The sequence below is a fragment of the Ammospiza nelsoni genome, chromosome 19 (genome assembly GCF_027579445.1).
Source record: "Ammospiza nelsoni isolate bAmmNel1 chromosome 19, bAmmNel1.pri, whole genome shotgun sequence".
Taxonomy (NCBI): Eukaryota; Metazoa; Chordata; class Aves; order Passeriformes; family Passerellidae; genus Ammospiza; species Ammospiza nelsoni.
The window spans coordinates 12,217,322-12,243,217 of record NC_080651.1 but is presented as its reverse complement, the minus strand read 5'-3'; the positions used below and the strand labels follow the sequence as shown (position 1 = coordinate 12,243,217).

The 25,896-nt window shown below is 56.0% G+C and overlaps 4 protein-coding genes across 8 annotated transcripts; all 4 read left to right on the top strand.

The window, feature by feature from the left end:
* Nucleotides 1-485: 485 nt before the first annotated feature.
* Nucleotides 486-7,099, top strand: NOTUM (notum, palmitoleoyl-protein carboxylesterase). Its single transcript, XM_059485794.1, has 11 exons — nt 486-811; nt 1,053-1,105; nt 1,252-1,347; nt 1,901-1,961; nt 2,829-2,887; nt 3,880-3,982; nt 4,649-4,840; nt 5,175-5,275; nt 5,373-5,520; nt 5,771-5,818; nt 5,921-7,099. The coding sequence occupies exons 1-11, from the start codon at nt 501-503 to the stop codon at nt 6,225-6,227; spliced, it is 1,479 nt and encodes a 492-aa protein (XP_059341777.1). The 5' UTR covers nt 486-500; the 3' UTR covers nt 6,228-7,099.
* Nucleotides 7,100-9,492: 2,393 nt separating this feature from the next.
* On the top strand, nt 9,493-11,985 carry MYADML2 (myeloid associated differentiation marker like 2). Its single transcript, XM_059485962.1, has one exon. It carries the CDS (start codon nt 9,806-9,808, stop codon nt 10,709-10,711), a length of 906 nt encoding a protein of 301 aa, XP_059341945.1. The 5' UTR covers nt 9,493-9,805; the 3' UTR covers nt 10,712-11,985.
* A 2,407-nt stretch (nt 11,986-14,392) lies between these two features.
* Nucleotides 14,393-17,573, top strand: PYCR1 (pyrroline-5-carboxylate reductase 1). Of its 2 annotated transcripts, XM_059485708.1 has the most exons (8): nt 14,393-14,512; nt 14,621-14,691; nt 14,786-14,965; nt 15,521-15,742; nt 16,205-16,297; nt 16,687-16,850; nt 16,947-17,016; nt 17,477-17,573. In XM_059485708.1, exons 1-8 carry the CDS (start codon nt 14,446-14,448, stop codon nt 17,522-17,524), a joined length of 915 nt encoding a protein of 304 aa, XP_059341691.1. In that variant the 5' UTR covers nt 14,393-14,445; the 3' UTR covers nt 17,525-17,573. The 2 variants fall into 2 exon arrangements, with proteins under 2 accessions (XP_059341691.1, XP_059341690.1); XM_059485707.1 differs by lacking the exon at nt 17,477-17,573 and having other exon boundaries at nt 16,947-17,451.
* Nucleotides 17,574-18,274: 701 nt separating this feature from the next.
* On the top strand, nt 18,275-25,869 carry MAFG (MAF bZIP transcription factor G). 4 transcript variants are annotated; one of them, XM_059485545.1, is made up of 3 exons: nt 18,275-18,363; nt 21,973-22,034; nt 22,119-25,869. In XM_059485545.1, the coding sequence occupies exons 2-3, from the start codon at nt 21,999-22,001 to the stop codon at nt 22,569-22,571; spliced, it is 489 nt and encodes a 162-aa protein (XP_059341528.1). In that variant the 5' UTR covers nt 18,275-18,363; nt 21,973-21,998; the 3' UTR covers nt 22,572-25,869. The 4 variants fall into 4 exon arrangements, with proteins under 4 accessions (XP_059341528.1, XP_059341527.1, XP_059341530.1 ...); XM_059485544.1 differs by lacking the exon at nt 18,275-18,363 and adding an exon at nt 18,685-19,352; XM_059485547.1 differs by lacking the exon at nt 18,275-18,363 and adding an exon at nt 18,783-18,801.
* Nucleotides 25,870-25,896: the final 27 nt, after the last annotated feature.

Genomic DNA, 25,896 nt, shown 5'->3' with positions numbered 1-25,896 from the left:
AGGCCTCCCCGGGCCCCCGCCGCCCTGCGGGCGAGGCTGTCGGGCGCCGCCGCCACCGCCGCGGCCCCGGCGCCGGCAGGGGCGGCGATGGCGTCGCCGTCGAGCGCGGGGCGCGCCCCGACGGAGCGGCCCACCGTGCCGGTGCGGTGCGGCGCAGACCCCCCGCTCCCTCCGCCTCGCTCCGAGGGGGCGGAGGGCAGGGCAGGGCGGGGGCTGGCCGGCTGCTGCCCCACGCGGCGCCCGGGCTGGCGGCGCCCCCGGCGCGCTCCCCGCGCACTCCGTGCCCCTCTGTCATGCTCGCCGCCTGGGAGCGGGCGGCGGGCTCCTGTGCCGGCAGCCGCGCCGCCGAGCCCGCGCCGCCGGCGCTGCCCTCTTCGCCCACCGCCGCCGACCCCCGTCCCCGCGGGTGGCGCGGCGGGGCGCGGCGGAGCGCGGGCGGCGCTGCCGGCCGCCGGGGACTGGCTGCTGCCGCGGCGAAGGGCGGGTGGCGGCGGGCGGCGATGGGCACGGCGGCGGTGCACCTCCTGCTGCTGCTGGGGCTGCTGCACGCCGGGCCCGGCGGCGAGGGCAGGAAGGGCTGGCGGCGGCGAGGCCCGGCGGTCCGCGAGCGCGGCGAGGCGGCGGCGGCGGCAGCCGAGAGTTTCCCGCTGGACTTCACCGCCGTGGAGGGCAACATGGACAGCTTCATGGCGCAGGTCAAGAGCCTGGCGCAGTCGCTGTACCCCTGCTCGGCCCAGGCGCTGCCGCACGACCTGCGCCTGCACCTCCTGCACAACGCCTCGGTCACCTGCAACGACGGCAGCCCGGCCGGGTGAGTCCCCGCGCCGCGCCGGCCCCTCCGGGCGCCCCGGGGCTGCCCCGCGCGGCCGCCGCCGCTCCCCCGGCCCGGCCCCGAGGGCTGCGGCGCCACCGCGCGGCGGCGCGCGGCACCGGCGGCGACAGGTGCAGCGAGCGCCTCCCGGGAGGCGGCCCCGGCCCGACCGGCGGCGGAGCGGAGCGGCGCGGCCGGGCCCGGCTCCCGCTGAGGCGCTGCCCCTTGCCTGTGCCCGCAGCTACTACCTGAAGGAGTCCAAAGGCAGTCGGCGCTGGCTGCTGTTCCTGGAAGGTGAGCGCCGGCGCCCCCGACTTCCGCAACGGCGGCCACGAGCGGGGCGGCGACCCGAGGCTGCCCTCGGTGCCCCCGCGGGCCGCCGTCCCTCGGCCGCGAGCCCCCGGCCCTGCGGGGCGGCTGACCCCCTGTCCCCTCGCCAGGAGGGTGGTACTGCTTCAACAGGGAGAACTGCGACACCCGCTACGACACCATGCGGCGGCTGATGAGCTCCCGCGAGTGGCCCGCGACCCGCGTGGGTGAGTCGCCCCCTCCGCCCCGTGGGGCAGCCCCGAGGGACCGCGGCCGGGACCGGGCTGAGGCAGCGCCCGCCGCACCACCCCGCACGGTGCCCCGTTGCTGCCCCGCGCTGATCCCGTGCCGCGGGCACGGGCGGGCTTTGGGTGCGCAGGTACCGCCGGTAATGAGTGCTGCTCCCTTCGCTCTCCTCTCGCCCTGCAGCCTCCTGGGCACCCAAACCTCCGTCGCTCACACACGTCGTCTATCTGAGTGTATTGGAATTTACCTGCTAGGATTTGTCTTTTGGGGAGGTGCTTAAACAGGCATCATGGGTCTATTCTGTGCTACAAGAAGCTTCTAGACGGGTTTCATCTGTAGCATGAATCAAATTCTGAATGTCCAATCTGCCTAAGGGCAAATTTAGAAATGTTCCTTCCACTTCCCTTGCCAATGTTTTTCATCATGGATGTTTGTTTTCTGTGTGGTCAGAGGTCTTGCATGAGGCTCCTACGATTCCTCTGAAATCACAGACTGTCATCTGTATGTTTTTTGTTTCTTTGTGCCCATCTGCAGGAACTGGGATCCTGTCCTCTCAGCCAGAAGAAAATCCCCACTGGTGGAATGCAAACATGGTGTAAGAAGGGACAACGGAGGGAAATAGCTTTATACTTAAACAGCATCTCATGCCTTTTAGGCTAGCAAGAGTGCTGCAGAGACAGGTTAAGACTTATACTTGGAAAAGGAAATTGTGTGATTCCTCATTTACTTCAGTTCAGCTCTCTAACACTTAGGGCTAACAAAGTCGAGAAACTCAGGTTCAATCTCCTTGGAGTTGTGGGGTAATCTAATGAAGAAAAATTGGGGATAGCTTAGAGAGCCTTGTCAAACAGCTGCAGTGGTGAATCCATCATGAGTGCTGGGCTGATAGTGTGTTACACATCTGACAATTTGAGAAGAATGTGGAGCAGCTCTCCTAGTTCAAAGAAGAGAAATGAAAGACACCAGTTTATATATCCATCTATTCAGAAGGGATGTTAATTTGTCTTCTGCAAAACAGAGACATGTGAAGTTAATTCCTGCAAAAACCTCCAGTGGTTGCAGTCAGCATTTACACTGCACTGACTAGAGTCTTCTAATTTTTCATGTGAAAAACTGAAACATAGAGAGTTGCCCTGTGACAGGCCATCCACTGTGTTGGCAGAATAGCTGAGAGCAAAGTCATCGTTCTGTCCACTGAGCTTAATGATTCAATTAGATTGATAAAAGACATGTTATTTATTGATTTAACTCAGTAAAACTATTAGTGTTGAGGAGAAAATTCAAGAAAATTACGGTTGTCACTTGGTGTGCAGGAAGGTAAGTTGTCAAACTGGACAGAAACTTTTCCCTTTTCCCCTTCCCTTTTCCCCGGGATTTATTTTTCTTCCAGTTAAGTGACCGCATCCTCACCCTGTTGTGCGTGTCAGAGGCACAGCAGGACTCACACAGCTCTCTCTTACAGATTCATCCCATATTGCTCAAGTGATGTTTGGAGCGGTGCCTCTTCCAAGTCTGAGAAAAGTGAGTGTTGCTGATGGGCCCTTGCTGCCCCAGACATCACACATTAAAGGATGTGGCCAGACTTCTGTGAAACCACGCGGACGAGAAACAGGCTTTTTCTTGCTGAAGGGCAGGAAAGAATATCAAGCTACTTCCAGATAAAACATCCTGATCTCTTTAGCTCAGGCTGTTTTGACATAGTTCAGAGCCACTGCTTGAAAAGATGTTACACTGATGCAGTATGCGAGGATTAGAAGACCAGAATTCCTTTTAGATGAATCTCCAGGTTCCAGCACGTAGCAAATTAATTGGACCATGGACTGTTGCATGTAACTTTAGCACAGCTGACCTGAGAGGCAGGACTGGGAATTTAGTGTCAGACTTTAATCAGGAGGATACTTGGCCTAGGCAGGAGCCATTGTGTGTCAAGCTAAGGCTGTCCGCAGGTTTCTTTGGGAAACAGCATCGTTCATGTTGATGCAGGCTGCCATCCACTGTCATTCCAGTGGTGTCACAGTAAGGGAGGGACCTTTCCACGCCATCCCAGCTCCTTGGCCCTGTTCCTGTGGAGCGTTACACATGAACAGCCACGGATGGAAGCGGTGTCTTTGTACATGTAACATCTTGTGAAGCACTGCTTCTCTGAATTGGCTTGATGAACTGGGAAAAAGGGGAAGCAGTAAGTTGGAACTGAGATTCCAGGTGGTAGGAAGGTCTGTGTTTGTTTCTGCAGCATCTTCCTTCTTGTTTTCCTTTTCCAAGGCTGCTCATTTCTAAGCAGAGTCATAGGAAGGTACTAGTGTAATTGAGTTCACTTGGTTCTCTTTCAGGGCAGCACATCTTGTACAAGGTGGGAGCAGATCTCTTGTTAGGTGTGCTTCATATAGGTGGATAAAATGAGCCTGAGTTTAGGTTCCTAATCCTTTTGGAAAGTTCTTAAGCATTTTCAGAGAGGAAATAGAAGCCTGAGCCTGGACAGGAAGCAATTTTGTTGACACTGAGCTGTCTTCCAGATGAATATGCCTTCATGGGAGCCCTGATCATACAGGAGGTTATAAAGGAGCTGGTGGGAAAAGGCCTGAGCACTGCAAAAGTATTGCTGCTAGCAGGGAGCAGGTAGGTATTCACAGGATTCTGTTTCCTGAAGTCAGGAGCTTTCCACAGTAGAAAGCTCTTAAGGGAGGAGGTCCAGCAGCTCCTGAAACATTTCTCCTAGGAGTACAGTAACACTAGCAGCAAACCCTGTATCTCTGGTCAGTTTTCTCATGTCTGCACCAAGAATTCTGATTCCTGTTGGCCCGTATCACACACGCCTTCTGTGAATGGATGCAGGACACTGAAATAAAAACCAAACTTGCCTCGCACAGGTGCTCTGGATCATCCTGTGTTGCATAAAAGCTCTGGTACACTCAGTGTATTACACAGAGCTGTAATAGAGAAGTTGCTAAGAGTGAATTTGTCTCACTTCAGATTCTTTTCAGTTTTGGGCAGCCAACCCCCTTGGAAATGATAGAGAGCACATGTATTTCCCAGGAAAGAGAGTAACGACTGGACTTTGTTTCTGGGCTACCAGATTATTACTCAGCACTGGCTTTATTTCTGAGTGTTGCAAAGCAAGGAAATAATGTGGTGTCTCCCAAGGTGGTGGTGAATGGTTGGGTGTCTCTGCTGTGGCAGATGCAGGTGTTTGCAGCTCGCCACTGCTGAGGGAGGTGTGTGTGCCAGCAGGGTCTGTGACAGCTTGTGCCCCTCATGAGCGCAGTGCTGATGTTGCTGTTGCAGTGCTGGAGGGACAGGAGTGCTCCTGAACGTGGACCGAGTGGCAGAGCAGCTGGAGGAGATGGGTTACCAAGGGATTCAGGTGCGAGGCTTGGCAGACTCTGGATGGTTCCTGGATAACAAACAGTACCGCAGGACCGACTGCATCGACACCATAACGTGTGCTCCCACAGAGGCCATCAGGAGAGGAATAAGGTACAGTCAGGTGCTCTAAAGTGCACCGCTCTGAGTGGTTAGAGTGTGGAAAAGATGTTCTCCTTCGCTGTGTTCCTTCGTTTTGATACTTAAGGAGTAGTTATTGTCTACATCAGTGTTTTTACAATGATTTTATTGGAAAAGACAATAAAGTCTAAATGTTCAAAAGAACGTGTACAGTTACAGATGCTCTAAAATGTGTTGATGGGACAGTGCTGCCAAGAAAGCTGTTCTATCAGTTGCAATTCTAGTCAGAACAGGAACTAGGATTTGGAGAGGATGCATTGTTAGGATTGCCCTGTGCCTCCCATTCTTTTAATGCTTTCTCCTCTAGATACTGGAATGGCATTGTTCCCGAACGCTGTAAGCTGCAGTTTAAAGAGGGAGAGGAATGGAATTGCTTTTTTGGATATAAGATTTACCCCACTCTTCGATGTAAGTAGCAAAGGAGAGAGATCAAATGGTTTAGGGTTCCCTCTGTATTTGTAACTAACTCGGAGCAATCCCTTTTCCAAACTTTTTGTCCTTCCAGGCCCAGTCTTTGTTGTCCAGTGGCTGTTCGATGAGGCCCAGCTTACTGTAGACAATGTGCACCTCACTGGCCAGCCTGTTCAGGAAGGGCAGTGGCTCTACATCCAGAATTTAGGTAGAGAGCTGAGAAACACCTTGAAGGATGTGACGTAAGTGTTTCATTGAGAAAAACCTGGTATATTTGTTTCTAAAGGATGTTCTTATCTAGTTCCTTGTGTTCTCAGATCTCTGCTGAAAAAGGAGAGCTGTAAATGTGGTAACTATTAGTTCATCTACATCAAGAATCTTGCCTTTTTCTCTTTTGTGTAAAATTCCACTCTTTCCCTAGTCTGGAAGGTTCAATTCAGCAGGTCCTACTTTGTCCTTCAAGACATAATCCATGTTTCTGTTTTCCTTTAGTGCGAGCTTTGCTCCTGCCTGTTTGTCCCACGAGATCATCACACGCAAGTAAGTGCTTGTGCAGGTCCTGCAGAGGTGAACAGGGATGGGGAGGACCCTGTCCTGGCAGCTTGACCCCTCTGATGTCATCTGCACTGTTTGTCTTTTCAGTCACTGGACTGACATCCAGGTGAAGGGGACATCATTGCCCCGTGCCCTGCACTGCTGGGATCGGAGCCTCCACGAGAGCAACAAGAATGGGAAGGCTCCTCTGAAAGGCTGCCCAATTCACCTGATTGACAGCTGTCCATGGCCTCATTGCAACCCCTCGTGCCCCACAATCAGGGACCAGTTCACAGGGCAGGAGATGAATGTGATCCAGTTCCTCATGCACATGGGTTTTGATGTTCAGAAGATGGCACAGCAGCAGGGCCTGGAGCCGAGTAAACTCCTGGGGATGCTCAGCAGTGGTAACTAGAAAGGTCTGAGGGGCAGAGATTAGATCAGGAGGAGAGAGACTCTCAGCCCTTCTCCCAAATTTTCTAATCTTCTTCCTAATGTTCCTGCAGGCAGATGCATGCTCATACCCATGGCACACTCACACCTGTGCACTCACATGCTCCCACACTCTTGCACGCTTATGGTGTGTCAAGAAAAAAAAAGAAAAAAGGAAAAAAAAAAAGGCAAGCAGCAATTTCTTGCTTACATTGTTTGGCTGGAACTTGTTCCCTCCCTCCAAACTCCAGGGTTAAGTTTCAGCTGGTCACATCCTCTTCCTGTGCTACACAAGGCAGTCAGATACAGGGAGTAGCAAAGCCATAAATAGCAGCGATGAGAACTTTTTCCAGATCTGGGACATCTTCCCTTGCCATCAGTTTTACATCATAGACTTGTTACAAGTGGTGAAAAAAGCAAGCACTGGATTTCTTCTGTCCAACTAGGAGCGAAGGAATGGTTACATTACTTCCTGGAGGTTAGCATCTCATGCTGAATCACAGTATACAGACCCAGGACACGTGCTAGGGATGGACACTCTTGTACTCAATTTATTCATATTATTTTATAAAATGACTTTTTAATTACTTTTTTAAACTAAGCAAGAAATATAAAGGATATTGTAACATATTTTTTTTTAAATAATGAAGAAACCTCTTGCTACTTTGGCAACGTGGACATATTTATTTTAATATGTAAAACGCTATTTATAAGGGCTGACCAGAGAACCATACGTATGTCTTTGTAAAGTTGTATATGCTGCTCATTTGGATGGGTTATCCTGATGGTCACTTGTGCCTGGGAGAGGGCTAAGGGTGGTGGTGATGTTTTGTATTAATTAGATTTCTGTGTTCCCCTTGCAGTGCGCCTTGTCATTGTTTCTCTGATGAAGAGGTTGTAATGTAAGGTTTAAGTACAGAGACTTTCACCCAGCACCTGATGTTTGCAGACTTTCACTGTGATTCCCCGGGTAGTCCAGGGCATTGCACTGTAAGGTGGAGGGAGATCTGGCTTTGCTGCAAAGGCCTCTCTCCCAGTGAGGGAAACATTTGATCCGAGCATCAGAAGCATTTGGAGCAGAAAGGGCAGAGAACACAAGACAAGCACCAACATATTTCTCTTGTAATAATTTGGGAGCACACCCACCACAGCAGGGAGAATCCCCTTTGATGGCAGTGGGAGGAGAACAAGGAGGGATGCAGAATGCAGGGCTGAGGCTGGAGAGGAGCGGGGGCTGGAGCAGAGAGCAGAGCCTCAGCCTGCAGGGCAGGGCAGGGCGAGGGAGCACGGCTGCTGCATGGCTGCTGCCTCACCTGTGTGCACCTGCACTGCTGCACAGCTCCACCTGTGTGTGCCTGCACTGCTGTGCACGGCTCCTGCCTCACCTGTGTGTGATCTCTTGTTTTGGGTAAGTAAACCCAAAAAATGAACCAAACTGTTGCCCTTTGGTTCCTCTTCTTGGACCTCAGGAAAAGTCTGGCAGGACCACACGCCCATCACCACAATCAGCTGTCCTGCTGTGCGTGATGGGATTAACACAGACTGAAGATAGAGAAAAACTAAAGAGAAAAGGGTTGGTAGTCCCAGTGAAACTGAAAAGCAGGAAAACATCAGTGGAGTTTGCCTGTGATCAGTTTGGAGATTATTGATATCCTTTATGTTTTAATGACTTGGGTATAAAAGTAGAATTGTCCTGATTACGCTTTTCATCTGTTTTGTGCTGTGCAGAAGCCAGTGACAAAAGGGCAAGACTGGAAGTCTCAGTGCCATGTGTTTGTACTCTGTGATCTTTTGACTGGACTGGTTCTTTATTTCTGAGGGGACAGTGGCTGTGCTCTGTGAGGTGTGCTGCCCACAGCGCGAGCTCTGATTTCGGGCACCTTTGCCCTCTGCCAGCACCAGCTGGTGCTGAGGGCTCTCCGGAGGGGCTCCATTTGCCATGGGAAGCAGAAGCTGAGCAGCAGGAGCAGCTCTGCCTTGAGCCCCGGTGTCCCTGAGTGTCCCTGTCCCCGGGCAGAGCGAGGGGATGCCCCTCACGGTGCCACAGCACAGAAAGTGACCCCTGCCAAAGAGACCCTGAAAACTGCTAGAGGTGAAGCATTAATACACAGTCAGGTAGGGCAAGATTTCAGTATGAGAACCTCTTCACCTGAAGTGCCTCAGCCCTCCTGCTGCATTTCCTGGTTATTGTGATGTTAATTGTGCAGCTTCCACCCCAAATGAATGCAGGCTTTTGTACTTTTAGCACCAGAGGCCTCTCAAAGGAAAATGGAAGGGACTTGAGATGAATGAAAGAGATACTGAGTTTACAAGATGGTGACAAAGCTGAAGGTAGGCACATTTTACCATTACAGCCAAAAAAAGTACTGTTCTCATGTGAGCCATTCCAGCCGGGAAGTTTTGCTGCTTCCATACTGGGATGGATACTGCAGTGAGGAGTCAGCAATAATGCTCTGGGGTAAGGGAGGAATTTCTCTGCTATGTTGTGGTGAAAACATTCACGCATTCCCATTCTGAAATTACATCAGAAATTTTGTTTGGGGCTTTTAGAGATATAATTAAGAGACTTCTGGGCAGAGATGAAGTCTGGGAGGCACTGTATACCAGGAATGGCTCACTGTGAAAGCTTTGATCTCACAGGAGGGAGAGTTTTACACTATTTATTAAAATCTGTGTTCCAAAACAGTGCTAAGAATATCAAAGCAATTTTTTTAACAGTTGTATTCAGTTACTGCATTCAGAGATACAAGAAAAACTGATTCCCACATAAGTAAAAGAGAGGGAAGGGTTTAAGGAAATGTTGAGGACGGGCGCTTGTCAACCTTCACAGACACAAGCTGTCGCAAAAAGCACCGCAGGTAAATGTATCGCTGCTCCAGATCAACTGCAGCAACGTGAGTCAGCTTTTATTCAGCCTCTGGCCTAAATCCCTTCTTTCACAGGGCTTGTGCTGCCTTTGGGCTTGTGCCCCCGCTCAGGGGCTCTTGGGTCTGCAGGACTGAGCTCTCGTGGATCGCAGGCAGAGCTCCCCTCAGCGAGCAGCAGCATTCCAGCGACCCCGGAGCTCCTGCAAGAGCAGCACAAGGATAATCAGGAGCCTTTGATGGAGCTCGCAGCCCCAGTGTTAAATAACACCCGCTCCCAACAGCTGAGTGGGGGCAGGACTCATTCCAGAACTATTAATAAAGCCCCTATTTATACTCCAGGTTCCTGTGAACGGTGCAGCAGAAAGCTACAGCTGCGGAGCTAAAATGGAATAGATGTCAGCGTGCGGGGAAAAGCCCCATCCCGAGGGGAAGGCGGCGGCCGGAGCGCAGCCCTGGGGCCGGTCCCGGACCTGAGGGAGCGGAGGGCGAGCGGCGGCGCCCGGAGCGCGCCGGCGGTGGGCAGAGCCCGGCGGCAGCCGCCGGTCGGCGCGGAGCTGCCGGCGATGCCGCGTCACGGGCGGCTCCCGGAGGCGCCGGCGGGGCCCGGGCCGAGCCGGCACCAGGTGTGACTGCGGCACGGCGGCGGAACGGAGCTCGGGGCGGCTCGGAGCGCCCTGCGCTGCACCGCAGCGTGATGGAGAGCACGGGAGGGCCGTACCTCAACACGGCCGCCGTGACCTCCCCGGTGGGAATAGCCCGGCTGCTGCAGATGACCTTCGGCTGCGCCACCTTCAGCCTGGTCGCCCACCGAGGGGGGTTCAGTGCCGCCTACGGCACCTTCTGCATGTTCGTCTGGACCTTCTGTTTCGCCGTCACCGTGTTCATCATCGCCTGCGAGTTCACACGCCTGCACAGCTGCCTGAGCCTCTCCTGGGGGAACTTCACGGCGGCTTTTGCCATGCTGGCCACGCTCATGTCGGTCACGGCGGCGGTGATCTACCCGCTCTACTTCGTGCAGGCGGGCTGCTACCCCATCGGCTGCCAGGTCAGGGATTTCCGCATCGCCGCCAGCGTCTTCGCGGGCCTGCTGTTCCTCGCCTACGCCGCCGAGGTGTTCCTGACCAGGGCCAAGCCGGGACAGGTCACCAGCTACATGGCCACCGTCTCTGGCCTCCTGAAAATCGTCCAGGCCTTCGTGGCCTGCATCATCTTTGGCGCGCTGGTGAACGACAGCCAGTACGGTAAATACGTGGCGACGCAGTGGTGTGTGGCTGTCTACAGCTTTTGCTTTGTGGTGACGGTGGTGGTGGTGGCCTTCAGTGTCACAGGTAAGACTGCCTTGCTGTGGTTCCCCTTTGAGCGTTCTGTGGTCATCTACACCTTTGGGGCGGTGCTGCTCTACGCGAGTGCTGCGGTCATCTGGCCAGTGTTCTGCTTTGACAGCAAGTACGGCTCCCCGCGACGGCCCGGCCTCTGTGCCAAGGGCAAGTGCCCCTGGGACAGCCAGCTGGTGATTGCCATCTTCACCTATGTCAACCTGCTGCTCTATGTGCTGGACCTGGCCTACTCCCAGCGCATCCGCTTCGTCTCACACATCTGAGCCGTGGCTCGGCCTCCGTGGAGGCATCTCAGAGTGCCAAGCCCTGCAGGCGCAGAGGGACGGGGCAGAGCGGTGCTGGCAGGCAGGCACACACCACCATCAGCCAAACTTCAGTGAGGACTGACTACGCTAAGGAATTAATGACCTGGAGCAGGTGGGCTGCAGCGGGCACCGCACAGCCCAACTCCCCGTGGTTCTGCCTCACCTGCCCAGGCCAGCACGGAGGAATGGCACAGCTCCACGGGCATCTGCAGACAGCAGGAGTGCTTGTGGCCACAGCAGTGGGGCTGGAGGCTATCAGGTTACTGAGCCAAACATTAGGAAACACATCCAGGATTTTGAAACTGTTAACCAGCGCCAGTAACCAAGTGACTGCTTGGGAAGTGGAAAAGTTGAAAGCTGCATGAGGGAACACCAGTTCAGTAGATGAAAATCAATCCCTCGGAGTTTGGATTAGTTTGGACTGTGTTGGGAGATGTGGAATGCCTGCAAGTGTGGGCAGTTCCAGTCTGGGTGTTTCTGAGAAGAGCATCATAGCCGTAACAGTATTTTGAAGGTTGCCAGTCATTTCCTTTCCTCTCCTTTGCTGTCTAGCACAGAAAAGGAATATCCTCAAGTGCACACCTTGGAGGAGGCCTATTTAATGTAATACTCCTATTTAGCAATCACTGAGTCACTACAGAAATGAAAATTTTCTAAAGCCGGGGCTGTACTCTGAGGATCAGGGTGCAGAGCAGAGCCATCCTGCAGAGTGACCGAGTGTGACCTGCCATCCTCATCCTCGTTTGAGCAGCGCAAAAAATACCTTGGCACGTGCTCTTGTCTTGATCCATGGGCCACCATTTCTTTACACTGGGGTCAAGGGGTTTTTCTGGGGCATGGCAAAGGGGAGGCAGAGAGTGATTGATCTCACAGTGCTGCACAAGGGACCCAGCGGGCGGGGAGGGGGCACGGGCAGGACGGGACAGGGCAGAACTTGTGCCCGATGCAGCTTGGGATTCCTGAGCACCCTGCATCACTGGGGAGCCCAATTTCCCAGACCCACCCCTGAAAACACCCTCTTTAAAGCCCCACACGTCTCAGCTCAGATTCCAGGCCCCGCAGGAATCCTCATTTGTCGCAGGGGGAAGCCAGCGTGTCCAAGTGCTTGTGCAGCACGTGCAGGCTTGAGTGCTTTGATTAAAATCTCCAGTAGCTGCCTGTCAGAAGCAAGATTTATTTTTTAACCAAAACAAAATAAAGCTGAATGGTAGATGTATGCTTACATCTCCTGAGATCTGTGTGCTGTCATCCTGCTCTCCACACTCATTGCAGCAGACACTTTCTGCATGAAGGCAAAGCTCACTTTATTCTGGTGTACAAAGCCTGAACACAGAACCAAAAAACAACAGACACAACACAGCAAGACCTCTGAGGGGGTTCTCTGCAGCAGAATGACTTAGGAATAAGGAAGCAAACTTACTTTTCATCAGTGCTTTGTGTGGGGTTTGAAAAGCAAAGGGAAAACTTGTTGGGACAGACGATGTTGAATAATTCTGAGCAAGGACCAGCCCTTAGCAGTGGGGAGCGTCAGCCAGGACATGGGGCAAGAATTGGGATCCAGCAGAGAGGAACAGCCTGCCAAGGGGGTTTTCTCTTCTGTGAGTCCCAGGGAAGGGCAGGAAATCTAGAAGATGTGGTCCAAGAGGACGCTGTCAGGGCAAGACCCACGGCTATCTGCTATAGATATAAACCAGGAGCTTTATTTCTTGCCACCCAAACAAATCATGGGTTGTACAAGAACAAAATGCTGACTTGGGAAAGGAAATCCATTTGTGTTGGAGGAGTCAATTTACAGGAGCCACTGCATACAAAGGGAACCTTGAGCAATTATGATATATTCCTGTTAAACCCATTAATATGGACAAATTAAGCCATGTAATGCTTGAAAATTACTCTCTTTTTTTTGGTTGTTGTTATTTCAGATTACTAAAAACCAAACAGGTGCCTGTGAAGGACCATGGCTTTTGTTGTAAAACCCAACGCAGAGGGCCCAGGAGCGTTGCTTGCCCTGTGCTGGGGTGGCTCTGGGGGCTCCAGGCAGGGGTGCCCGTCCCCAGGGATGGCACTGCCGGGGCCATGGCAGCAGCAGCAGCAGCAGCAGCTCCTCGGCTCCGCCGGGCACTCCCGGGCTCCTGCCGGGGAGATTTCACACCGAGTAGGAGCAAGAGCAGAAACATGGTAAGACTGACAATGCCATGGGTTGGTGCGACTTACACCCAGCCTGGGTCCAGGGGCCAGAGAGGAACTGGTGCTTGGGAAACAATGAGGGCAAAATGGAGTGTCTTCAAATAAGGAGAAAGAGGATTTAACATGGAAACCATGATCCCACTGACTGGAGGAGTGGAAACACAAGTCATTGCCAAGAACAGTGTGTTCAGATTTAGCTTTCTCATCTGCCAGCCAAAGACTGAGCAAAAAATGTGAACATGGTCAAAATGGCAAAAAAAAGATTGTGTGGACAACAATCCTCTCTTTTAGGAGAAAAAAAAATGATAAAAAAAAAAATCAAAACCTCATGCTTCAGTGGTTAAAACATTCCCCAACCATTGGAAACTATGAGATTGCCCAATCCAGAAGAGAGAACATCTGATATCTAGTCATCAGGATTTACCAACCAGCTCTGTCATGATTCAGTTCTCCAGACCTCCTTCATTTCCAGAGAGCATCTCCCCCCCTTAATTAACAGATGATGATCAAGTAGCTCCCCATGAACCTGGTTGCCCCAGTCACCAACCATTCCCAACCTCTTTTGGTAAACTAATGTTAGCATTTATGTGTGTTCGTTAATTATGGACTTGTGGCTGCAGCCAATCCTGTCAGCACCCAGAGGATTCCAGCACGGGTGGGTTAAAGTCAGAATTGTTAATGGGTTTGGATTGGGGTTTTCCCTTCTTTTTAGGAAGCTCGGGGTTCAGTACTCATGAAAGATCAGCGTTTAGGAACATTTATCAGCAGAAAAAACACTGAGCTTTATTTCTGTCAATGAAGAAGTTAAAAAAACCCCAAAAACTAGCGAGGTAAGACGATACTTAGGAAAAAAATCATTGCCGGCTATGGGTTTTACAGGAACGCTCCGGTCCGGGCTCTGCACAGCCCGGGGCCGCCAGGCTCCGACGGGGCCACCCCGGTGCTCGGGGGCAGCACACACAGCACAGCACGGCACGGCACGGCCCGCGGGGCTCGGGGCAGCACAGCACGGCACGGCACGGCACGGCACGGCCCGCGGGGCTCGGGGCAGCACAGCACGGCACGGCACGGCACGGCACGGCCCGCGGGGCTCGGGGCAGCACAGCACGGCGCGGCACGGCACGGCCCGCGGGGCTCGGGGCAGCACAGCACAGCACGGCACGGCACGGCACGGCCCGCGGGGCTCGGGGCAGCACAGCACGGCGCGGCGCGGCACGGCACGGTCTGTGGGGCTCTTGCGGGAGCAGGGCGCCGCCTGGCGGCGGGGCTGGCGCGGGGCGGCGCCGCGGGCGGTGAATGATGCAACACCGGGCGCCGGTTGCCCCAATCGCTGGCGAGCGCCGCGCCGCTGGCCCCGCCCCCGCCCGCTGAGTGGCGGAACGCTGGCGCTGCCCCGCCCCCCCGCCCGCCGATTGGCTGCGCGCCCCCGTCCCGCCGCGCGGCCTCGCCTCCGTGCGCGCGCGGCCACGTGTACGGCGGCGGCGGGGCCGGGCCGGGGCGCCGCGATGAGCGTGGGGTTCATCGGCGCGGGGCAGCTCGCCTTCGCCCTGGCCCGCGGCTTCACCGCGGCAGGTGCGCGCGGGGCAGCTCGGCCTGGCTCCGGGGGGGCGGGGGGCGGGCGCGGGGCGGGTGCTGCCGGGGGTGCCGGTCCCTCGGGCTGACAGGCGGGGTCGTTCGCAGGGGTCCTGGCTGCGCACAAGATCACGGCGAGCTCCCCGGACACTGACCTGCCCACCGTGAGCGGGCTGCGGGTGAGTGCGGCCGGGTAGCGGGCACCGGGTGGCGGCGCTCCCCTCCCGGCCATCCCGGGCCTGAGCGGTCCCGTTTCTCCCCGAACCGGTGCAGAAAATGGGAGTGAACTTCACGGTGAGCAACAAGGACACGGTGAAGAGCAGCGATGTCCTCTTCCTGGCCGTAAAGCCACCCATCATCCCGTTCATCCTGGAGGAGGTGGGCCCCGACATCGAGCCCCGGCACATCGTGGTGTCCTGCGCGGCCGGAGTCACCATCAGCTCCATCGAGAAGGTGAGCGGGGACCCGGCACGGCCCTGAGCTGGCTCCGCTCCTCTGACCCCGCGGAGCCCTGCCACGGACTCGTGCTGCTCAGGACTAAAGTCACACAGCAGCAGCCAACCTGTGTTCATCGGCAAATGCTGTTAGAGGCTTCATCCAGCTCTTCTCTCACATGAGGTGCTGTTCAGTCATGTTTATTTTAACAGCAGTGGGTCATCTCCCCTGAATTTCTGCAGATTATATGCTAAGTGTCTGCAGGAGCTGTTTGGGAGATCTGTGGGTTGACGTGGGATTGAGGCCTTTGGGGTGCTGTTTCCAACTCAGTTTTGCCCAGCTCCTGCTTTGCTGGTACTGAGCAAGGCTTCACATTCACGGATGGGCTTCTGTGGCTCAAAGCAGGACATTTGAGATACAGGGGTCTCTCTTTTCCTTCTGCTTGTATTGTTCTTGCCCCCGGGGGGGTCCTTTCCTGAACAACCCATTGATGAAACATATGCACTAAAGCTCATTTTTCTCCCTTCTTTCTTTTTTTCTTGCTTTCTATCTTCAATGATTTTCTGCCCTAAGAAACTCTCTACCTTCTGCCCCACACCAAAAGTGATCAGGTGCATGACCAACACCCCTGTGATAGTCCGGGAAGGTGCTACGGTCTATGCCACTGGCACTCATGCGGATGTGGAAGATGGGAAGCTTTTGGAGCAGCTGATGGCCAGCGTGGGCTTCTGCACCGAGGTGGAAGAGGACCTCATCGATGCTGTAACGGGGCTCAGTGGCAGTGGCCCTGCGTATGTATGTGCTGCTGTTTCCTCAGCTAGTGCCATCCTAGGGAGAGCAGTTGCCTTTGCCTGCCATAAACTCTGTGCAACTTCAACTTGTCTTTTCTTTTTTATTTTTCCCATCACCCATATTTGCAATGGGACATGTATTCCAGGTGTCCAGTTGGGACAGCAGGACAATTTTTTAAGAGTCAGATGAGTCTGAAGTCCATAGCCAGTGTGCAGTGCCCGCAATGTCCATGTTGCAAACTTGGGCCTGTAGTTTGCATGATCAGAAGCTGAATTTCTGCCATTCCCCTCACCCCTGAGCTGGAAGTGGTGGGAGGGAAGCCTGGCATGGCATCCATGAAGGAAAGGGGGAGGCTTTTGTCAAGTCTGTGAGTGGCAGGAGTCACAGAACAGTCCTGAAGCCCTGGATTCTCTCTTCCCTAAGCCTTACCAGTCTTTCAGTGCCCTTCTTTCCTTCTGTTCGCAGGCATTCACTGCCCTGGATGCTCTTGCAGACGGAGGAGTGAAGATGGGCCTTCCCCGCAGGCTGGCGGTTCGGCTGGGAGCGCAGGCTCTGCTGGTCAGTGTTACCTGCTGCACAGCACATCGAGCCTGTGCTGCTCCTTGCAGAGCAATCTGCACCACCTCACGCAGTTTGAGGTGGTCGTGGTGCTCTGGCAGAATCTGCTTTAAGGAATGTGTTTGGTTGGAATGCACACAGTTCCTGGCGAGGGGCTGTAGGAAGAGTCTGCAGCAATCTGCTGGTGCTGCTGGTGGGGTGGGAGCTTGGCCCTGGGAAACTCTGCTGCTTTGTGGCCTCATCAGCTCTGAATAGTGTTTTGGTGGCCTGCAGGAGCCCAGGTGTGCCTGTTGTGAGTGTTGGTGCTGCTCTTGCAGCGGAGAACAGGAGGGTAAGACAGTGGCTTACCCTCCTCAGTCAGGCTCTGGCAGGTGTTTTCCTTGCTACAGGGTGCTGCCAAGATGCTGTTGGAATCTGAGCAGCATCCGGGTCAGCTGAAGGACAACGTCTGCTCGCCCGGGGGAGCCACCATCCACGCCCTGCACTTCCTGGAGAGTGGTGGCTTTCGCTCTCTCCTCATCAACGCTGTGGAGGCTTCCTGCATCCGCACAAGGTGGGCACCTAGGAACTAAAGAGCTTGCAAGACTTGTCTCCCCACCCTCCCCATCTTATTTTTCCTATGTCTTCCTCTCCCACTACCCCACTGTAGGGAGCTGCAGCATTTGGCAGACCAAGAGCAGATTTCCCCGGCAGCCATAAAGAAAACATTGCTGGACAAGGTGAAGCTGGACTCTCCTTCTCTGTCTGTGGCATCTGCTAGCAAAGTCAGTCTGTTCACCAGCAAGAGCAAGAAGAACTGACCAGACTGCTGCATTCTGGCAGTGCGGAATGTCAGTGTCCTGGCTGCAGCCACGACTGGGTTAATCTTTGCATTAGCCAGGAATGGCATGGCCAGGGCCCTGGTTATTCTGTACACGTGGGCAAAGGGGAGGGGAGGGTTTGCAGCAGGGGAGAGGGGCTGAAGAGGGGTGGCGAGACGGGGTCCCTGTGCCTGGGTGCATCAGGTGAGCAGTGGGAGCAGCATCATGTTACATGTGGTGAGCAATCGTGGGAATCCTTCACCTCTCTTCTACACTCTTCTTAATATTGTCGCTGTTATTATTTGTTTTCTTATCTCATTACAGCTTACAGTAAATTGTTCTTGTAGCAAACCATGTTCTCTACCTTTTGTGCTTCCAGTTCTCCTCTCCAGCCCACCACAGAGGGAGAGGGACAAGAGGGCAGTGAGTGAGCAGCATGTGGTTTTGAGTATTTCAGTGGGAACGCTAATACAGGGAATGCCATTCCTAAGCCACAACTGTTAGTGTTCACTGTGTTATTTCTGTTTTGTCCATGGGAAAACGCTCAGTCAGCATGCTGGCGTCCCCTGTAGCAGGCTTGTGGCTTGCAGCAGCTGTAGCAGAGGGTGATGCAAAATGCAAGGGAGTGTTGTGGAAAGAGTTCCCACTTGGCTGAAAAGTGGGATGCGGAATGAATGGATGCCTGAGCTTGAACCCCTCTGCAGGGAGATGTTTGGGATGCCCCTGGGTCCTCCCAGAGAGACAGAGCTACAGATGAACTTCCTAGATGGTTATAGACCCGTAGGTGTAACCGCAGCAGATGGAGCCCAGCCCATCAGGGGCTGCCACAGCCCCGCAGGGCTGGCGCTCACATCCCCCGTGCGCGGAGCAGAGAGCGGCGGTCCGGGGCAGAGGAGCGGCCCCGGCCCGAGGGACTGCGCGCTCTGAAACGCGCGGTGTGCACCGGGGACACCGGCGGGCGGCCGTGGCTGCTGCCAGAGACGCGGCCGACCCCGTACTTCGGTGGAGCGGCAGCGCTCGCCGGGGGCCGGGCCGGGCCGAGCCGAGCCGGGCCGAGCCGAGCCGGTGCCCCGGAGCGGAGCGCGGCCCCCTTAAGGCCCGGGGCGGTTGCGCCGGGCGCTTCATGAATGGAGCCACGTGACCCAAATATCACGTGACGACTCCGTGAGCGGCGGCGGCGGCGGCTCGTGAGTCCCGGTCCCTCCCAGCGCGGCCTCCCCGCCCCGCCCGGCCCGGCCCGGCCCGGCCCGGCGGCCCCGGCAGGAGGTGAGCGCCACCGGCAGCGAGCGCGGGCGCGGCCGTGGCACCGGCCGGGGCGGGGCGGGCCGGTCCCCGGGGGCGGGCCGGGGCGGGGCGGGCACGGCGGGCCCCGGGAGGGTGGCCGGGGCCGCCGCGGGGTCGGCGGCTGCCCGACGGGCCCGCCATCGCTGACTCACGGCGGGGCGTTGGGGTCGCGCCCGCCCGGCCCCCGCCCCGCCCCGCCCGGCCCGGCCCGGCCCCGCTCGGCGGGCGAGCAACAGGTGCGCGGGGCCCGGGGCCTGCCCCGCCCCGCCCGCCGCTCCCGGCTCCACCCCGGGCAGCGCGGGTACCCGGCCCCTCCCTCCGCGGCTGCCGAGCGCCCCGATCGTGTTGCAGCCCGGCTGCCCTCGGGCCGAGCCTGCCCCGCTCAGCCCCGCCGCACCTCGGGGCGCTCCGGCTCCGCCGGTACGGCCGCGACCCGGCCCCGGCGGGGCCTCCTGGTCCCCGTCCCTCCGGGCGGCCCCCGCCGCGGTCTGTCATTCTTCTCCCGAGGACGGGAGGGCCGGCAGACTGAGGGGCCATCGGGGCGCTCGCCGGTGCCCAGAGCAGAGGCAGGCACGGCCCCGCTGCCCGCGGTCGGTGCCGTGCCCTCGGGCTGCTCGGTGGCCGCTGCCGTGCGGGCGGAGGTGCCGCTCCGCGGGGGCTGCCCGGTGCTGGGCGCTGCGGGGTCCCCGAGCGGAGCGGGCTCCCCCGGCACTGCGGTGTCCGACCCGCGCCGAGGGGCCGCGTCCGTCTGTGCCGGGCACGGCTCCGGTTGTCCGGGATGTGTGAGCTCTGTGGTCGGGGGAGGGAGTCTCGGAGCTGGCCCGTTGCTTTAGCAGTGTGAGCAGAGCTAGGACCAGCTGGGTGGGCAGATTCCTTAAGGAAAAAATTGCTGTGAAGTGCTCAGGGTCGGATGACATCGCCAGCGGAGCCCAGGGTGGGGAACACAGCAGGCACTGTTTTAGGCTACACAGGTAATTTGGGGAGTCATTGGATAAGACTGTGTGAGGCAATTTGCCGGCAAGCAAATAAAGAGTATGAAATCCACGCTGGGAGAGTGTTTCTGTGCCGTGTGCCCCGTCACTGCTGACAGACAGACACGCTCCTGTGCCTGCCGGAGCCCTGGGGAGCACAGCCCTGCTCTGCCCGCTGCAGCAGGGACATCGCCGTGTTTACACGGGCTCAGGGCAGGGTTCTGCACCAGGAGCTGGAGAAGGGCCCGTGCTGGATCATACGTGCTGCTCTCAGCTCCCGTGTGCTGCTGCTGAGCTGAGGGGAGAATTGGCTGTGCTTGTGCTGAGTTCAGGCCTTTTGAGCTCTGGGGAAATGTGTCGAGGCTGCAGTTTCTTCATTGCAGCCACAGTGTTTGGCACTTTTCAGTGTGATCTTTCTTCAGGAAGCTATCAAAAGCTGATCCATCAGCAGTCTGGAGACTAAGGCAAAGTTTGGTCTCTGCTATGTAACCCATTCTCTGGGTGTCCTGTTTGTGAGCTGCCAAACAGCCCGGTTAAAACAGGACCCAGGAAACTCTTTGGGTTGTTCTTTCCGTTCTACTGGCTGCTGCTCCTTGGAGAGGTGGGATCACCAGGTTTTTGGGGCCACTCCTGTGGCAGCTCTGATGGCTGTTGAGAGAGGCTCCTGCCTGGGAGGTGTTGTGTTAGAGTGCGCAGAGGCAGGAATGAGTAGCTGCCTGCCTCTGCTGTGTGCAGCTCGGCCAGCAGTTCCCCAGCCTGCTGAGGAGCATCTTCCCAGTGCCCTGCCTGCTGCAGCATGCGTGTGCCCCGTTTATTCCAGTTTGGGTCTGCTGTAATGAAGGCAGCCTGTGTTTACAGGTAGCTGTAAATTCTTTAGTGCTGCAGGGCAGGCAAATTCCTGTGTCCCACTGCCCATACCTGCCCTTGACTCCTTCCACTTGCAGGAGGATGGGGCACAGAAGTGCTGCAGGGGCAGGCACGTTGGTCTCTCCAGCTATTCCCTTTCCTCTCCCCTTTTCCCAGCAGACATGTTGTTTACCAGGTAGGAACAGAAGGAATAAGCAGCAGTCTGGGAAGGAGGGAAGAATTGATTTTGTGCAGCAGTTGCTTGCATGCTGCCTGTTCTGCCTCACTGCAGCTGCCTTCCTTGGGCAGCAGATGACCGTGGCTATGCCGGTGTGGTTGGGGGCAGCAGACATCTTGTTGGAAGGAGCATTGTCCTCTAGGTATGTATAAATAGCCTGGCTCCTGGCAGGCTGCAGGCTTCAGGAATATCTCTGCTGGTGTTCTGGGGACTGCTGGTCCTGTTCATCTCCCATAGGTCGTAGATGCACTGGAGGGAGCCTGTGCCACAGCTGCTGAAAGAGCACTAAGCCCTATTTGCTGATGTGTGCATTTGGTTCTGGTCTGTAACTGGACATGAGTCCTGCTAGGAGCAAGGCAGAGGCAGACAAAATTGTTGTTTAACACCTGCAAGATGAAAGGGGCAGAGGCACCTGGAGGCTGTGCAGGAATGCTGGCCAGGGCTGCGTGGGTGCAGTGTGGGCTGTTTGAGGCACAGCCGTGTCTGTCAGGGAGTATCTGTGTGCATCAATTCCTTGGGCAGCGTAGTAGCAATCTGAAAACCCTGAGGGGAGGAGATACGTGGGGAAGGAAGCAGGAGCCTGGGAATAAGTCTCTGTAAAGCAGGCCTGGGAATTGCTCTTACCAGTTCTGAAGTCTTGCTTTCCATGGAAGGGGTCTGCTCTGCTCTGGTTTTCAGCACCTTAAATCTTTGTTTTCTTGTGAGCACACCTTGGCTCTTAAGATAAGGAGGAAGAAGGTGTTTCTGGGCTCTGGCATGCCAGGGATGGACAGGTGCCTTCTCACAGAAAAGACCTTCAATTGGGGTCACTTTTGTATGACTGGGAGAGGTGAAGGCTGCTGAGGCATCAGCCCAAATTTGTGATGGAATTCCAGTGTACCCTTGCTCAGGGTTATGTCTTATTGAGCCATCCTTGGCAGCATCTGGAGTCTGGTAGGAGTGGGGAGCTCCTGGGCTGTGCTTGGGCACCTGTTGGAAGGGCGTGTGAGGTGAGCTGCCCTGCTTGGCAGTGATAAGGACGAGGCTGGGAGCGAGTGGTGCAGAGTGCCAGCCTGCTGAGTCAGCATGACTGGCCTGGAGCAGCCATGCTCTGGACCCTGCCTGCTGCTTGCAAGGCTATTTTTAAAAATGTGGCTTCCAAGTCTTCTGACTCCTCCTAGTTCTTTAATTTCCCCTGCCATAAACAAAAGCAGCATTGCCACAGAGTCTCCGTGGGAGCAGAGGTGTGTAAGGGCAGCAGGTTCTGCTTAGGGACACTCTGCTCATTGTGAGTCCAGCCCAGCTGGCTGCTTGCTGATTGTCTTCCATGGCAGAGTCCAGGATGTGGAGCACCCCGTGGCAGAGTCCAGGATGTGGAGCACCTGGGGGCAGGGGCTGGGATGTGGAGCACCCCGTGGCAGGGGCCGGGATGTGGAGCACCCCGTGGCAGGAGCCGGGATGTGGAGCACCTCGGGGCGTTGCTGCTGGACCCTGCCAGAGGAATGCCGTGGGCTCTGCAGTGTCCCAGGTGCTAATTTGACCTTCCTTCCCTTGCAGAACCCAGCTGCCAAGGCTGTCGTGTTATGACGACCCCCAACAAAGGAAACAAGGCCTTGAAGGTAACGTGGCGAGGGAGGAACGGGGCGCAGGATGGGCGTGGGGATCACCTCAGGCTTCACAGGTGTGTGCTGCCTCTCCCCCAGGTGAAGAGGGAGCCGGGTGAGAATGGGACCAGCCTGACAGACGAGGAGCTGGTGACCATGTCTGTGCGCGAGCTGAACCAGCACCTGCGGGGCCTGTCCAAGGAGGAGATCATCCAGCTGAAGCAGCGCCGGCGCACGCTCAAGAACCGCGGCTACGCGGCCAGCTGCAGAGTGAAGCGCGTCACCCAGAAGGAGGAACTGGAGAAGCAGAAGGCAGAGCTGCAGCAAGAAGTGGAGAAGCTGGCCTCAGAGAACGCCAGCATGAAAATGGAACTTGATGCTCTCCGCTCCAAATACGAGGCCCTGCAGAACTTCGCCAGAACCATGGCCCGCAGCCCCGTGACCCCTGCACGGGGGCCTCTCGCCTCCAGTATGGGGCCCCTCGTCCCTGGCAAGGTGGCTACCACCAGTGTCATCACAATAGTGAAATCCAAAACGGACGCCCGGTCTTAGTGAAGCGAGCGTTGCCTGAGCTTGTCTGTGCAGGGCAGTTAGGCACAAAACCAGCCTGGAATCCCCAAAGCACAAGCCCTCCCCACATGGGTCCGGGTTCCTTTGACTTGGCCCAGGACTGGCCTGCTGATCGCTCCAGTTTATTTTGTTGTGTCCAGATTGGTATGAGCAGTGGTGATGCATCCCTTGTCCTGTGCAGACAGAGCTTCCCACCCAGCAGTCTGTAGCCCTCGGGTGCCCTGGGGACAGGTTGTGAGATTTTGGTTTTCTACCCAAAGAAAATCTGTGCAGCGTGGCTGAGAGAAGGGTGGAGGAGTGGCCCAAGGAAAGCTTTCTTCCTGGGGGCTGGGAACCCTTATTTTTGGTTACTTCCAAAGGCTTTATTCCATGACTCTTCCAGGTGGTGCATCTCAGTGCCTGAACCTGCTGCTTTTGTCTCCTTTGGTACCTGTAGTTACAGTTGGAGTGTTCTGTGTCCTAGGTTTTATTCCTTTCTAGGTGTGCCTCTGTGCCCTAGCTGTGGGTGTCCCTCGGGCCGTGCCGTTGGCTGTGTGAGCTGGCAGTGCTGGGGGACGGCGCTGCCGCGTGCGGAGCCCCCGCAAGGAAGGAAGGAAGGAAGGAAGGAGGCAGCAGCGGGACTGTGTGGGCTGCAGGCCGGTTTTGTGCCTAATGTGTTGCACTGAACAAGACCAAAATCACTAGTTGTTCCCGTGTTTCGAGGGTATCAAGTGTCTCTAGTGTGATGGTTTACACAACCAGTTTATGTGGTTAAATAGCCCTTTATTTAAAGAGAGAAACATCATTTTAAGAATTATTAAATTATCTAAGTTTAAAATTGGACAGAAGAGAGAGCGTATTTATAGTCAGCTTTTTTACCTGAGAAGGCGAGAATATTTGACCATATGAGTGGGGAAATATTCTCAGAGACTTTGCTAGTTAAAAGTTAATAAATAAATAATTTTAAAGTTTCTCATGAACCTTCTGCAAACTGTTTGTGGCTCTGAGGTTAGTTTTTATAAAGAGTTATCGGACTTTATTTATAAAACTTAGAAAAAGACAAAAAAAGAGGCAAGTCCTGTTTGATATCTTTTTGCAATTGTACCAAAAGTGACTTATTCTTGACCTGGCTAGTTTCTGTGGTGTCCCCTGGTGTTGGGTGCTCTCTCCCGAGCTCTTGTGTGGCGCTGTGGTGTGCTGGTGCCTTTGCCATGTGCTGTCATTTCATACTGTTGTCGTTTTCCCTAAACTCGACTGAGAGGGTGAGTTGAAATCTCTCTGGATTCTCCAGAAGGGTACTGGTGCACAGGCGAAGGTGCTGCTGCTGTTTTTGGAGCCAGGAACGGCTGGCTGGTGCAGCGAGGCCTGCCCCGAGGAGCTCCTGCTCAGCAGCCAGTGCCAGGCCAGCTCGGTTGTCTGGGGAGGAAATTGCTGCACCCTTGTTGTGCAGCAAACCTGTCAGAGAAGTACCGTAAGGGAGACTCGTCCAGGCTTAGGGGAACACTGATGGGATTGAGCTCTGGAATTAGATACTGTGGTCAGAACTTGTGTTGTGCTCACCTCAACAAGAGGGGCGGCGTGGGACAGGCTAGTCCTGGTGTCTGCACATTGCTGGCCAGCGAGCTGCGGCAGGATCACTGTCCTTCCTGGGGTGGCTTCTGCCCAGGGCTTTAGGAGAGGGCTCAGACTCACAGCTGGGATGCAGCTGGGAATCTGTATGTGGCCAGGCTCCGTTTCCACAAACACTTTGACTTCCCTCTCCCCTTCCCAAAGATCTGAGCTGATTTACTGAGTTTTAGAGAAGCAGGGCATGAGGGGGAAGCCCATGTGATCTCCTGGCTGCTGAAGATTGAGTGGAGGGGGCAGACTGGGGAAACACGAGTGAAGCCACAGTCTGGTGGTGAGGTACAGCTGTCCTGGATAGGTTTTGGGGGTGTTTCTGAGTGCTGAACTGATACTGCTGTCCCCTGAGCAGAGGGGCAGGCAGCCTGAGAACAGCTGCAGTGTGGCAGGAGAGGAGCAGGTAGCTGATGGGGATTTCCTGCTGGAGATCAGCTTTGCTCTGATTGATAGGGAGTTTAGGGAGTTGTTTGGGATGCTTTTCCAAGTAAACTTCCCAAAGGAGGAGCAGGTTAGAACATTGCCTCCACACGTCCCCCTTCTGGTCCTGGACTTCCTCTTCTCTTCTCTGAAGTGTCTGGTGTGCCACTTCCAGCCATTCACCACAGCCCACACACTGCGCAACACTCAGCAGGCTCTGGTCTTACAGCTGGTTGTGTGGTGGCTGGGACAAGTGAAATTTTACAGAACACAGAGGCGTCCAGTTGTCCTGGGGTGTGATTCCCAACGTGTCCCTCTTAGAGCCAGGCTGAGACTGAGCCAGGCAGAGCCCTTGGGACGCAGCTGAGTCCTGATGTGGGCCAGCGCAGCGGGCAGGGTGCGGATGGGGCTGGCCAGGGCCTGGGTTCCACAGCTCTCCTCTCTGGTGTGAGGAGAGCCCGGAAAGGCGGCAGGCAAGGACGGGCAGCCCTGCAGCCGCGGAGAGCTTGGGTTCGGTGGTGCCGGGTGTCGGGGAGCTGCAGCCGCTGCTGTGCCGGGGCTGGCAGAACTGCCCGAGGACAGCCGCCCTTCCTGCAGCTTCCCCCGGGCCGAGGTGTGCTCAGGGAGCAGGGCAAGGGCAGGAGCAGCCGTGCCTCAAGGGAGGCTGAAGGGCGGCTGTCTGAAGGGTGCCCCTGTGCTAAACGAGCTCCGTTTGCCGCGCTGGATGTCAGCGAGGCCCCGGCGCCCTGAGCGTGGCTTGCCCGTGCTTTGGTTTAGTTCGCAGTGCAGTGTAGGAGCAGTGATGGATGGCATGTGTCTCCGCAGTGTCCGAGCGCTCCGGTCCGGCTCCGGGCTGCCGTGCCCGTGCCCGTGCCCTGCCCGTGCCGGAGCCGTCGCGCCGCCTTCTCTCTCGTATATAGTGTTCTGGAGTGTGACAGTTCTTGTTCCTGACGTGCTCGTCCGTTTGGTTTTCTGCTGTGAAGGGTGTCGTGTTCCCGTTCTCCTTTTCCTGGTGCCGTTCCGGGCCGTCGGGGAGGGGTCGGTCCTGCCCAGCCCCGCGGGAGCGCCCCCGGCCCGCCCGGGATTTGTGTATTGTGAATTGTGTGCGATCGCTCCCGGCCCGAGCCGGGGCTGGCGGGCAGGGGGTCCCGCCGGGGGCTCCGGGCTCGGTGCAGGCGGTATTTATTGCTAAGTTATTGCCGTTATTTATTCTGTACAGTGTCGGCCGCCTTTGTACTGACAATAAAGCGCTTCAAAAGCCGCCGCCTGCGCGTCCTTGGGGGCCGCC

Coding starts and splice junctions, on each gene's coding strand:
- NOTUM (XM_059485794.1), top strand. CDS start 501: ATGGGCACGGCGGCGGTGCACCTCCTGCTGCTGCTGGGGCTGCTGCAC. Junction 1,106..1,251: donor CTGGCTGCTGTTCCTGGAAG/GTGAGCGCCGGC, acceptor TCCCCTCGCCAG/GAGGGTGGTACTGCTTCAAC. Junction 5,276..5,372: donor GATTTACCCCACTCTTCGAT/GTAAGTAGCAAA, acceptor TTGTCCTTCCAG/GCCCAGTCTTTGTTGTCCAG.
- MYADML2 (XM_059485962.1), top strand. CDS start 9,806: ATGGAGAGCACGGGAGGGCCGTACCTCAACACGGCCGCCGTGACCTCC.
- PYCR1 (XM_059485707.1), top strand. CDS start 14,446: ATGAGCGTGGGGTTCATCGGCGCGGGGCAGCTCGCCTTCGCCCTGGCC. Junction 14,692..14,785: donor CCACCGTGAGCGGGCTGCGG/GTGAGTGCGGCC, acceptor GAACCGGTGCAG/AAAATGGGAGTGAACTTCAC. Junction 15,743..16,204: donor GTGGCAGTGGCCCTGCGTAT/GTATGTGCTGCT, acceptor TTCTGTTCGCAG/GCATTCACTGCCCTGGATGC.
- MAFG (XM_059485544.1), top strand. CDS start 19,292: ATGACATCGCCAGCGGAGCCCAGGGTGGGGAACACAGCAGGCACTGTT. Junction 19,353..21,972: donor CACTGTTTTAGGCTACACAG/GTAATTTGGGGA, acceptor CTTCCCTTGCAG/AACCCAGCTGCCAAGGCTGT. Junction 22,035..22,118: donor AAGGAAACAAGGCCTTGAAG/GTAACGTGGCGA, acceptor CCTCTCCCCCAG/GTGAAGAGGGAGCCGGGTGA.